Source organism: Nicotiana sylvestris, chromosome 8 (genome assembly GCF_000393655.2).
Source record: "Nicotiana sylvestris chromosome 8, ASM39365v2, whole genome shotgun sequence".
NCBI lineage: Eukaryota > Viridiplantae > Streptophyta > Magnoliopsida > Solanales > Solanaceae > Nicotiana > Nicotiana sylvestris.
The window spans coordinates 173,136,603-173,150,880 of NC_091064.1; the positions used below are offsets into that span (position 1 = coordinate 173,136,603).

The 14,278-nt window shown below is 39.0% G+C and overlaps 1 protein-coding gene across 1 annotated transcript; it reads left to right on the forward strand.

Moving 5' to 3' along the window:
* The first annotated feature begins 11,988 nt into the window (after positions 1 to 11,988).
* LOC138876020 (uncharacterized) lies at positions 11,989 to 12,330 on the forward strand. The gene has a single exon (XM_070154906.1). The coding sequence runs from the start codon at positions 11,989 to 11,991 to the stop codon at positions 12,328 to 12,330; it is 342 nt and encodes a 113-aa protein (XP_070011007.1).
* The last annotated feature ends 1,948 nt before the right edge of the window (positions 12,331 to 14,278 follow it).

Consider the following 14,278-nt stretch of genomic DNA (forward strand, 5'->3'; position numbering starts at 1 on the left):
CTAGCTCAGAAGCGCTCGGCCTCAGTAGGCTCGGTATTTAACTTACCATCTGATCAGAGGTTGCCCAATAGGTATATATATATATATATATATATATATATATATATATATATATACATAATTGCTCTGCCGTAGTAGCTCGCTCTTAAGCATTGGCCATACTAGGCTCTGTATCTCTACCAACTAGGCTCGCTCAGAAGCGCTCGGCCTCAGTAGGCTCGGTATTTAACTTACCATCTGATCAGAGGTTTCCCAATAGGGACCTACCCATCGATTATAGCTTGATGGTAATGAAAATACTTTTAATACTGTATATATGTAAACTCTCTTCTCTCTTAACTAGAAGAAGGAAATACTCAACTGAATATAAATTCCCCATAAGAAGAATATGGTAATTTACAAAACTAGAAAAATATACCTAACTTGCGAGACTCGCAAAATATACGCAAATTCTAGGATATGAATTTTTCTTTATGGCTCGTTATCAAACTTGTGTAATGATACGATCATACTAAAATGAAGGAAAAGCTTATCTCTAACATACCTGGAGTGGGGAAAACTCTGTATACTATTTTGTTGGAAAACCTTCGTTGACTGAACGAAATTTGCCTCTGCTCCTTAAGGATTCATGGATGAAATTTGTTTCTGGTTCCTAACATTTTGGAACGAATTTGATTTGATTTGGAGTGAGGCTTGGAAGTTTGGTGGGATCTTGAAATTGCTTTTGCTTTTCACATTGGTTAAATGACAAAATGTAACAATTGTTCTTGGTCTTTGAATTGAAATGAATTTAAAGTTACCAAAATGAAGCTCTTTCTTGAAATGGAATTTGCTTCTACTTTTAACATCCCTGGGCAGATATGGTCTTGAAACTTGTTTTCAAGGCATTTCTATTAATGTCATTTGACAAGTCTTACTAAGACTTTAAGATTAAAATCCTTTTGATACATATAAAGGTGAGTAGTTAGTCACCTTAAATAAAAGGGGGGGCTGTCACGTTTTCTTGGCGTGTGATTTGTAAATTTTTGATCCACTTATTATTTAACCGGGTAATGTTATGTTACCCGGTAATTAATCAATTACCCGCATAATTTAAAAATTACCACAAATTATTTGAAATTCTATTTATTTTAAAAATATTTCATATATACTTTATATATTATACTACAGTGGTCATATGGTACCTCGCATGGTACTAGTTTATAATTATAGGGTATTATTATTTGATCCGTATTTTATCACAAATTGGCCATTTTCAACGAAACTCGTTTTCTCTAATTCGTGCATCTTTTATCCTTCATGATACTTATTTATCACTTGTTAAAAATAGCATAATTATGCTAACCTCCAGATAATATCATCCCCGAGTTTACGTCAATTTACTGAAGAGGAAACTTTAACGTACGAAAAAAATGCGAGATGTAACATTATGCATGCATTATTACATTATTTTACCAGAAAATAGCCTTTTATGTTTTTAAAATATTAAGTAATTATTTAAAGCATTTTCAGGCATGAAAATTAATTTTATAATATATTAACTATTTTTTGAAAAAAATTGTTTTAGCAATTAAATAGGTATTTAACAAATAGCCCCTTTCTATTTTGAGCCTAGCCTAATTAAATGCCCAATTTCTAATCCCACACCAGCCCAAATCTACCCAGGCCCAAATCCCACTTGACCCTAATCTAATATAAGCTTACCCAACCCACTACCCTGGCCAATCCTGGTCGTTGATCATTTTGATCAACAGTCCAGATTTCCCCTTTACCATAATTAAACTAACTTATACACCCAAACCCTAATCATTTTTTCACCCTCCCACGCCGTCTTCTGATCCCCTCCTCTCTCTCAAATGCTCTCAAATCCTAACCCTAACTCACCCTCATCTCCACTCATCTGTTGTCGTTCATGGTGGTTTCTCACCACCATCAAACCTCTAATAGCCTCTACTATGCTGGTATCACCATCTTCAAGGTCCTCAAGGGAGCAGGGTCTGTCTGCTTACACCTATGGCCCTTCTTGCCTGTTTCGGGCTGTTCTGGTTCGATTTCGAGTAATATCTTCCTATTTCGCCTTAGACCTATGGATTTCTAAGATTACTTCTTCATCTCTGTGTTGTTTTTCTCGAAACCATAATTTCATCCTTTGAATTTCCCAGATCTGTGCAAGATCTGAGATGCACCGAACCTATTTCACATGAGTTTTACAAAAAACCTTCTGATTTTCGAGTGGTTTTCCATTTTTCTAAACTAGGGTTTCCCGAAAATTTCTTTCTTCAGAATGTTTTGCTAATTTTGAGCATTTAATCTTATATTCTTATGTGTTTTTAACTGATTCCGTAAAGTTTGCTTCAACCCTAACTAGTTTATGCTAAAACTCCAATTTTTCAACATTTTTGTTTGGATTCTAAGTTTGTCCGGGTTACTTGTGCACTGACTTCGTTCTATGCTTTGGTTCCTGTGATTTTTCTTTATCTTAATTCGATGTCTTGTGATTTTTATCCTAATGTGCCTATATTAAGGTTCTTGGTTCGACCCCTCTACTGATTCTATGTGTCTATATTCATTCTGTCTATTCATGGTAAACCTATATTTCTCTCCTTAAATCAGTGTTGTTTTGAATTCTTGATTTACCAATTTGTTTCGTTAAAACCTATGTGTTGAGTCTTGACTATTCCTTTCTTGCCTTATTTGAATTTTCTACGATACTTGTTGATTCTTTACATTATTCTTTCCTTAATAAAACCCTTGACTATTTTATTCTGAAGTTTTTTTTATTTTTTGGTTTGATTTGAACTCCTATCCTTAATAAGACCTCTAATTCTTACTTCTTTACTCAGTCTGATTGAACCTCTTGCCTTAATTAGCTCATGTCATTACCGTTGGCTAATTTTCCTTAATTAAAGGAGAAGACTATGATGAAACTTTGTGTCATTGATTCTGAGATCCCTTAATTGTTGATTATTGATTACTTTACCTTAGTTGCTCAACTCTTGAACTACTATATAAACTCTCTTATTTTTACTTCTTAAAAACGAACATTAATTCAGCAACCACTACTTTTACACTCGAAAAAGCTCTCTCTGCTACTTATTATCTTTGTTAGTCTAGCCGGCTGCAAGCCAAGGCTAGAAATTGCACAACACTTGTCTTACATCTTGTGTTTTCTTTCTCTAACTGGTATGCCTCTGCTTAAATTTTTAAGAATCTAAACCTATGTGTTTATTTACTGCCTTAGTTCATCAATTCTGAGTTAATTCCTGCTTCTGTTTACTACTTACCTAGCATGCCAGATACTGCCTTATTCGAATATGTAATTAGCATGTCTCAACTTTACTTGTCTGTTTACTATCTTGTTTAACATGTCTTCCATATGTGACTAGCCTATTTGACTGACTATTGTTTATCTAGCATGCCTAAACTTTGCTTTTGTGTAATTAGCATGCCTACACTTGTTAATACTTGCCTAGAATGTCCATTTAAGTTCTTCCATGTCCTGCCTTACTCCTTCTAAGTTATCTAGTCTCCCTAGGGTATTTCTAGTTGTGTTGTTTATGTGTCCTCAACATGTTTCTGTTGTGATCTTTGCTTCATGTTTCAATGATCTGCATTATGTCTAACCTATTAGTTTTGTAGAACCCTTTGAGAATTCTAGGCACCCTGTTATTTATGTGCTCCACTAAGGTGTATTCTATGTGTCCCCAACCCCTCTTTCCTTGTGTGGAAACTGTTTGCTAAAGTGTTTTTTAAAAGATATTTGTTCTGTGACTTGTCTTCTGATTGCAAATTGTTTTTCATACTTCTCTCAAACTATTTTTACCTCTAAATTAGTACTGATTTTCAGAAAATCTTTTCACTCCTAAGACCCTTCTTTATGCTATTTACCAAACTCTTTCAAATTCAGCCAAGCACTCTCACTTATTCTTAGGTTATTAAGTTCTGCCATTCTGGTATGTGTACTGCTTAGAGGTCCCTGATATTTCTCTGAACTCTGGCATATCAGGGCTAGTACTTCCACACTACACATAAATCAATCCTTATTTGAGAAAGGTCTGGGTGTGAGCACTGCCCGGGATCCTTGAGGTCCTTAGGGAACTCTGACACACCTAGACATGAAATTGGCTATGAAACTTTGGGCATTTGAGACTATTGAAGGTCTGGTATATCAGTATTTTCTTTGGGCCTGCTTCAGGCTCCCTATAGCTTAATTTCTGTTATATTTATGTATTTTTTATTCAATCATGGGTTTGTAATAATTAATTGTAAAACAGATATTGGGGTGACTAGTAAAAAGGGAGGGTAGTTGTATATTGTGGGTAAAGTTGGGTAGATAACATGCCTATAGGGTTTACTTTGGTTCAAACGTGTTTTGTTAGATAACATGCGTATAGGTTTTACTTTGGTTCAAACGTGTTTTGTTAGATAATATGCCTATAAGGTTCTACTTTAGTTCAGATAAATTCTGCCTGCTTTACTTTAGGTGGAGACTCTTCAAATACCCAATTCCCAAAAGGAAACGATTGGTTCCCCCAGGAATGTCGAAACTCGAACTTCCCAGTCAAAAAGGGAAAAAAGGGGGTGCGACATCATGACGACTCGGCTGGGGATATTTTAGGCTCTTACCATAATGAACATATTTTTTTGAATTAGTCCACGCATGCTCTATCCCACGTACTCTTTCCCCTTATTTGAATCCAACTGTCTATTTTCAAGCATTTATGATTTCTTTATTTTCCTGAAACTGACTTGTCTCTTTGTTTTGTTTTCTGTATGTCTTTCAATTATTTAATTACTGCATTTATTATTTTTCTTACGTGCAAATACTTGACAATATGCTATTTATTGCTGCATAAATCATGCTCAACATCATATTCCACTCGTGCATAATTAATCCTATAACAACGCTTGATGAGTTTTTGTGCTCTTTCTATATATCACCCTTTAAATTTAGAAAGGCATATTTGTGGTAAAAATAGTCGATCAGCGGTGTGTGCGACTGTTCCATGCCTTTCCCCCTCAAGTTGTCTATTTGAGGGTCCCAGTCTAGACCTCTATAGCAGCCTTACTCTGATTAATTGCACATGCATCATGGTCAAACCTAGCCGAGTTAATATGTTGTCTGCATAATAGCCCTTTAAGACAAGCCTTGTCCAAAAGTCCATCGGGTTTTCCATAATCCCAACGGACGTAACCACAATTATGTGCATTACTTTGGAGAAATAAGTGCCAATATGCTAATCATTACTGTATAAATAGACGAACTTGGAGGGGGAAAGGGCCTAACTCTCTTTTGTTTTGTAGAAAATGAGGCACAAAGTCCCCAAATTCGGTATGGTCAGTAGTATTCCTCCATTGTTGTTAGGTTGGTGGAGGGATCTTCCTTCAAGTGATCAAAATAATGTGAAGAGAGTCTTAGGGAATTTTCCATCACTGAGGGATCTTCAACCAAACAAGATACTAATCGATGCTGCCACTCTGTTTTGAGATAAGGAAAATGGTCACCGACTGCCAAAATGCTGAGGGAAATGAAGGAGGGCATCTGGCAAGGGCATTCCTACTGCTGAACCTGCGCGAGTTGGGAGAGTTGATTGACAATAGCATCCGATCTGGAGAGGGTCCTTCTGGGACCAAGTAGATTAGATTTACTTGCTTTCCTTTCAAATGTAATAAGGCCAAGTGCCATTCGCAACATTACCTTATTTAATTTCGTTTTGGTTTGTTTACTTTTACATTAATGAAATAAGGCAATTATTGGCACTAAATTTCTCTAAATTTATTTGTCGCTAGGCCTACCTCGGGAACAATGAGGTTCCAAAATTAGGACAGGAATTTACATTTCCGCAATATGTGTTTAAATATTGCAAACATTTCAGGATCCTTATTAACTTGTTTACCTTTTGTTTTTCATTATTCTTTTTTCCCATCCCCTAAGGTTGGTTCTCTCATACTGGCATCATCAGCATATCACACCAACTCTAGAGGCCCTCCACCTCCTCCTCCTCCAAGTAATACAAAAGGCAAAGGAAAAGCAAAAATGGACGACTTAAGTTGTATTCGAAAGGAGATTGCTGAGAACGCGGAAAATTCAATGGTTGGAGTACTCCGACACCAAATGATCTAGTTTCGAGGTTGGAACAATAAATATTGGAGTTACAGAGAGAGCTTGAGCAGGTCCGCAACTTGGCAAACCTATCACTCACCCTGAATGTCCCCCACATCAACCAACAAAAAACAAAGAACCTAGCACCACCCCAAAACACACCAAACCAACATCCACAAAACCCTCCTGCACCACATCAATATGCAACCCCACCCCAAAATCTCAATCCCCTACCAATACTAACTCCGCCACAACATCACCATAAACCAATTCAGTACCCACCAACCGCCACTTATCACACTCCCTAGAACACACCACAACTCATTCCTGATCCTCAAAACTCAACCAATGACCACCATCACACCCAGGCACCCGACACTCACCAAAACAACCCTATATAAGTAGAAACTATACCTCACTCTATCCAACCAACCTCCTATACACCAGAATCCTACGAGAAGGACCTAGTCATTAAAAACATAGTTGAGTAACTCAAGAAGTTGACAAGTGGAGTTCGGGGTGTCGAAGGCAGCAAATGAATAGAAGGTTTGAACTATGAAGACTTATGCATACAGCCAGATGTAGAACTGCCAGAAGGTTATAAACCTCCCAAGTTTGAAATGTTTGATGGTACAAGTGATCCCAGGGTTCATCTAAGGACCTATTGTGACAAGCTTGTTGGGGTCAAAAGGATGAAAGGATCCGAATGAAACTCTTTATGAGAAGTCTTATGGGAGATGCTTTGTCCTGGTACATTAGCCAGGATCCTAAGAAATGGTCCAACTAGGTGAGTATGGCGTCTGATTTTATGGATCAATTCAGGTTCAACACAGAAAATGCACCAGATGTTTTCTACATTCAGAACCTTAAGAAGAAGCCCACTAAAACTTTCCACGAGTACGATACTCGTTGGAGGTCAGAAGCAGCCAATGTCAAGCCATCTTTGGATGAGGAACAGATAAACAAGTTCTTCGTCAGAGCACAAGATCCACAATATTATGAAAAGTTGATGGTTATTCAAAATCATAAATTCTCTGATATCATCAAAATTGGAGAAAGAATCGAAGAAGGAATCAAGAGTTGGATGGTGACAAACTTTGAGGCATTATAGGCCACAAACAAGGCATTACAATCAGGAGGCATATCAAAGAAAATAGACGTTGGGGTAGTAATGGTGGCTCAAGATCCGAAATCTCCACTTACATATAAAACACCTCCACCCACATATCAACCTTCATCTACCAGATATTCCCAACCATCTCATTTCTAGTCACCTCCAACTCGCCAGAATTATCCAAGACCACGACCAAACTTTGACCGCAAGCCACCCAGACAATATACCACCATTGCTGAACCCATCGACCAGTTGTATGAAAGGTTGAAAGCCGCTGGTTACATCACCCCAATTCCCACTGTGGCATTATAGAATCCATCCCAATGGGTCAACACAAACAAAACTTGTGCATACCACTCCGGTATGAAGGGGAACACTATTGACAAGTGTCAAACATTGAAAGATAAAATCCAGACATTGATTGACAACAAGATTATACAGGCGAAAGAAGCTGCACCCAATGTCTGCAACAATCCTCTCCCGGATCATAGGGGTGGCAGGATACATATGATAGAGATGGAAGAAGAATAAGATCATGAGGGGTCAATTGGGCTTATTCGAGAAGGTGATGACTTTAAACCCTCAGTCAAACTTACTCCTATTGTAGTGCAGACTCAGTCATCAATCGAACTCGAGGTAGCAGCATCAGTTCCATTTGAGGTAAAGGTAGCTCCACCTGCGGCCACCCCTGTTCCATTTTGAAATAGAAGTGGCCACGCCTTTCACAGTGATAGTATCAACCACACCTCCTTTCAACTCAAAAGCAATACACTAGGATTATGTTGCCTAAGCTAGGCAAAAAGGAAAGGAAAAGATGGAGGATTCTGATGCCACACAAGGAATGACTAGAACATGGGAGAATGTATACACCTGAACACTTTGGAGGACCAAGTAAGGATGCTGCTACCAAGCAACCTGTCATTGAAATGGGACTAGAGGGCCTTTGAGGGAAAGTACAAGCAAGGGAATATTCTGTCATCAATCATTTGAACAAAACCCCAGCTCAGATATCCATACTGTCACTATTGCAAAATTCAAAGGCGTACAAGAATGCTTTGATGAAGGTGTTGAGTGAAGCTTATGTGGCCAAAATATCACCTGCAAAGAGATGGCCAATATAGTAGGGCAAGTGCTGGAAAGTCAACAAAATAATCTTCCACGAGGATGAGCTGCTGCCTGAAGGGTTGAATCACAACCGAGCATTTCATATCACAGTGCAGTTTGAAGATAAATTCATTTCCAGGGTTTTATTGATGGAGATTTAAGCCTCAATATTTGTCTGTTGGATACTTTGAAAAGACTGGGCAAAGGTTTCCATAAAATACGGGAAGGGAGCATGAACGTAAAAGCTTTCGATAGGTCTCAAAGGGCCACAATTGGGGAAATTAATCTTTGTCTGAAGATGGGGCCAACTCGGTTCTATGTCGAATTTTAGGTGCTTGACATATCAGCCTCATACAATATTCTGTTAGGCCGACCATGGATACATGACACCAGAGCAGTGGCTCCCATACTACATCAAGCCGTGAAATTCGAATGGAACCATCAGGAAGTGATCATACACGGAGATGGAAGTAACCCCATTTACACCAGTCAAACCATATCGGTTATTGGAAACAAAAGAATGTTAGGAGGGGAAATCTATCATCACATCGAACATATCAATGTCGTTGAGAAAGACAAATGGTGGAGTAGCAAAATAAAAAGCATAGTGGCATGGTCTAGGTATGAACTCGTTGAAGGGCTTGGGAAGAATCTCCAGGGTATTACTAAACCGATACAGTTAAAGTTCCATGGTACTACCTTCGGACTCGGATACTAGTATACCTGCAAGGGTATAATGATTGGTCGCCTCCATGGTGCGGACCGTATTACCCTCTAGAGAAACCAGTGCCGCATCTAGATCAAGCTTTTCACCAGACTGATACGATATGGGGAACTGTATAAGAAGAAGCATTAGCTGGGATGAGAAATCTGTTTTGGGAGGATGAAGACATGGACTGCAGTGCAGTAATTGAGGAGGAGGAAGAAGAAGGTCACACTATTCAAAGTGTGGATAAGGGAGTTGTTCTCAGGAACTGGAACGCCACGCCATCCCGGGCCCACCGAGTCCCTAGGTAGCTTGGCAGATTTAATTCCTATAGCCATTCTATGAATTTAAGATTTTTAGCAATTTTGTTTTCAAGACTCACTTGTTTCAAAATAAATACTCGATTCATCGAGCCGTACTCGTTTGTATGTTTTAAGTCTTAATCAAATGCATGGCTCTTTATTATTTAGTACTATCTTTCATATTTTTCTTTCTACAGCATTATTGTTACTTTTCCTAATGAACTGATGACTATGACATGTAATAAGGCAACACAACATAAGAATAGTAATTCAGATGAAGAAGATGAGATACCTGAGGAAGTTGTCAAGGATGTTGAAAACTTTGAGAATAACCCTAAGTCCAACCTAGACGAAACTGAAGCATTAAATTTGGGGAACACCGAGACCATCAAGGAGATTCGCATCATCATTCACTTATCGCCAACAGAGAAAGAGGAGTACATTTGTTTCTTAAAGGAGTATGAGGACATTTTCGCATGGTCGTATGATGACATGACCGATTTGAGCATGTCCATAGTGGCTCACAAGTTTCTTACTAATCCCACGTGCCCGCCACTGAAGCAGAAACTCATAAAATTTAAACCAGTTATTAGCCTAAAAATCAAGGAGAAAGTTACTAAGTAGATCAAAGCCAAAGTTCTCAGGGTTGTTGCATACCCAACCTGGTTAGCCAACAGTGTACCAGTTTCGAAGAAAGATGGGAAAGTCAGAGAATGTGTTGACTATCGAGACTTAAACAGAGCAAGTCCCAAGGATGACTTTTCACTACCAAATATACACATCCTAATCGACAATTGCGCCAAGCATGAACTCCATTAATTTGTAGATTGCTTCGCGGGTTATCACCAGATCTGAATGGATAAAGAAGACGCAGAGAAAATAGCTTTTATTACACCATGGGGTGTAAACTGTTAAAAAATGATGCCATTTGGTCTAAAGAATGTTGGAGCCACATACATGAGGGCCATGACAACCATCTTTCATGATATGATACACAAAGAAATAGAGGTGTATGTAGACAACATCATTATCAAATCCAAGAGGGCCGTGAATCACATAGCAGACTTGAGAAAGTTCTTTGACAGGCTAAGGAGGGACAACTTGAAACTAAACCCCACAAAGTGTGAATTCGAGGTTCCTGCAGGAAAGTTACTGGGATTCATTATCAGTTGTCGAGGGATCAAGCTGGATCCATCTAAAGTCAAAGCTATTCAGGAATTACCACCACCTATGAGCAAAAAGGACGTGATGAGCTTCCTAGGACGTCTCAACTATATCAGACGCTTCATAGCACAGTCCATAGTTATATGTGAACCCATCTTCAAGATGCTGAGGAAAGATGCCGAAACAAGCTAGACTGAGGATTGTGAGAAAGCTTTGACAAAATAAAGGAGTACATGTCCACACCACTGGTCTTGGTCCCGCCAGAGCCGGGACGACCTTTGCTACTCTATCTATTTGTATTGGATGGAGCCTTCGGATGTGTTCTGGGACAACATGACGAGACAGGGAGAAAGGATCAATCCATATACTACTTGAGTGAGAAGTTCACACCTTATGAAGCACGGTACTCTCTACTAGAGCGCACTTGCTATGCTTTAACCTGGACGTCCCAGAAGTTGAGGCATTACTTCTGTGCCTATACTACATACCTCATATCTAGGATGGACTCTTTGAAGTACATATTTCAGAAACCCATGCCAATCGGGAAGTTAGCCAAATGGCAAATAATGTTAAGTGACTTCAATATCATCTACGTAACTCAAAAGGCGGTCAAAGGACAAGCATTAGCAGATCATCTAGCTGAAAATCGGGTGGGAGGAGAATACGAACCCTTGAAAACACATTTTCCTGACGAAGAGTTGTCATTTGCAAGAGAGGACATTACCGAAGCATTCGACGGTTGGAGGATGTTCTTCGATGGAGCTGCAAATTTCAAAGGAGTGGGCATTGGAACAGATTTGGTATCATAAACAGGTCAACATTACCTGGTATCTGCTAAACTCAGATTTCCCTGCACCAACAACATGGCAGAGTATGAAGCCTTCATACTAGGACTTAACATGGCAGTCGACATAAATATTTAGGAGCTGTTGGTAATCGATGATTCAGATTTTCTTGTGCACCGGGTACAGGGAGAATGGGCCACAAACAATTCCAAGATATTGCCATATCTGCACCATGTGCAGGAATTGAGAAAGAGGTTCGCGAAGATAGAGTTCTGGCATGTGCCTAGAATTCAGAATGAGTTTGCCGATGCATTGGCTACCTTGTCATCCCTGATACATCATCCAGATAAGAATTTCGTTGATCTTATCCCACTGAGAATTCATAATCAGTTGGCATATTGTGCCCATGTTGAAGAAGAAACAGATGGAAACCTTGGTTCCATGACATCAAGGAGCATTTGGCGAAAGGAGAATATCCGGAGCATGCAAACCACACTCAAAAATGCACACTCCAGAGATTGTCCAATCACTTCTTCCACAGTGGAGGAAATTTGTATAGAAAAACTCCTGATTTGGGATTGCTAAGATGTGTCGATGCAAAAGAAGCTTCTAAACTACTTGAGGATATACATGCTGGGACCTGCGACCCACATATGAAAGGTTTTGTCATGGCCAAGAAGATTCTTAGGGTCGGTTACTTTTTGATGACCATGGAGACAGATTACATCCAGTATGTGCGCAAATGCTACCAATGTCAAGTGCATGCCGACATGATAAAAGTGTCGCCAAATGAACTCAATGCCACAAGCTCACCTTGGCCATTCACCGCCTGGGGAATGGATGTCATCGGTCTGATCGATCCCACTGCTTCAAACAAGCATAGATTTATTTTGGTAGCCATTGATTATTTCGCAAAATGGGTAGAGGTTGCATCTTACAGAGCTGTAACCAAGAAAGTCATCGCATACTTTGTCAAAGATCATATCATTTGCCGATTCAGAGTTCCCGAGTCCATTGTTACAGATACGCAGCCAATCTCGACGGTGATCTGATGAAAGCCATGTGTAAGACTTTCAAAATCGAGCACCAGAATTCCACAGCCTATAGACCTCAGATGAATGGAGCCGTAGAAGACACCAACAAAAACATTAAGAAGATACTAAGGAAGATGGTAGAAACCACAAACAATGGCATGAGAAGCTACCTTTTGCTCTGTTAGGATACCGCACTACAGTTCGCACATCAACCGGAGCAACTCCCTACATGATAGTTTATGGTACCAAAGTTGTCATCCCAACCGAGGTAGAGATTCCTTCTTTGAGAATCATACAGGAAGCTGAACTCAGCGATGCAGAATGGTTAAGGAGCCGCTATGAACAATTGGACCTTATAGATGGAAAAAGGATGAATGCAGTATGTCACGGTCAGCTTTGCCAGAACAGAATGTCTAGAGCTTTCAACAAAAGGGTCAAGCCAAGGCAATTTGCACCAGGATAGCTGGTAATGAAGAAGATCTTCCCACATCAAGATGAAGCCAAAGGGAAATTCTCTACCAACTAGCAAGGTCCTTATATGGTTTACATGGTGCTAATAGGAGGAGAACTCACACTTGCAGAGATGGACGGAGAAATATGGCTAAAACCAATCAATTTAGATGTAGTCAAGAGATACTATGCTTAGACTATCCCTTGTCTGATGTAATTGAACTACGATTGACCTGATTCCCGTTTAAGAGAGGATATGTATGGAGCCTTATGGGTTCGGTCATATCATAATAAAATTTCCATTTTCCCCCAAGATCATAAACTAGAGCAGAATTTTGAAGAGGACCCTAAAAATTCCGGAGCAAGTCCAGCCAATGCATACATAAGCCAGACGGTCAGAACTCAGTTAAGAAATTGGGGCAGAATTTTGAGAAGGATTCTGAAAATTCTAACATGAGAAAGCTGCAATGTCTTTGAAATGTGTTGTAGTCACTAGTTCATCCATGGCTTGAGGATCTCTCGAATTTGCATATCATTATTCAAAGGCGTCATGGTTCGGAGGCACCATATTCATGGCTCGAGAACACCATTTCATGGCCTTTGAATCCCTCACTGAACAATTCATGGCCCAGGACATCATGGTTTGAGGACGTCATCCTTAACTGCCGGAAGACAACTTTAATGGTCCAAAAAGGGAATCTGCATCATGTTTAATTTTTTTCACAAATACATGTTTGTAGCATATCTTTATCAGCAGGTGACCAGTAAGCAACCGCTATCCTAGTAGGAGCGACCTCGCTCGAGTTCATTCAATTATCCCAAACTTGACTGTTCACCATAACCACTCTTGCATCCATTCCGTAATCTCATGTCTGTTCTTGTAATGACTTCATCGGTATGTTCCGCCAATGAATCTAGGAACTACACGTGGTCTGATTCCTATAAAACCAAGGATATGTAGGTAGCTCAAAGACCAGAGTCTGGCCTCTATCTTTCAAAACACCCATCCGGTCAAAATTGGCCATCATTTCTTTACCCGGAAACTCTTTCATCCTTCCCCGGTAAAGAGGGGCAGTTGTTGATACCCAATTTTTCCCATAATATTTTCAAAACTATTCCTGGGCATCAATTAGTATTTTTCATACAATTTCTGCATTTTTAAAATATTTTAATTAATTTCTCCCACCATTTTATCTATAAAACAATCACTGATAGCATAACAAATAGTTTTATAATAATTTTTGTGGCTTAATTTTATTATTTGCATTTGTACTAAGTTTCAATTATTCCACAAATAGCCACATTTGTATTTTTAGAATGCAATTGCAATTACTTTGCAATTATAGCCTATGCATGCATTATTACAATATTTTACCAGAAAATGACCTTTTATATTTTTAAATATTAAGTAATTATTTTAAAGTATTTCCAGGCACGAAAATTATTTTTATAATTTATTAACTATTTTTTTAAAAATTGTTTTAGCGATTAAATAGGTATATAACAAATAGCCCCT

Coding starts and splice junctions, on each gene's coding strand:
- LOC138876020 (XM_070154906.1), top strand. CDS start 11,989: ATGGAGACAGATTACATCCAGTATGTGCGCAAATGCTACCAATGTCAA.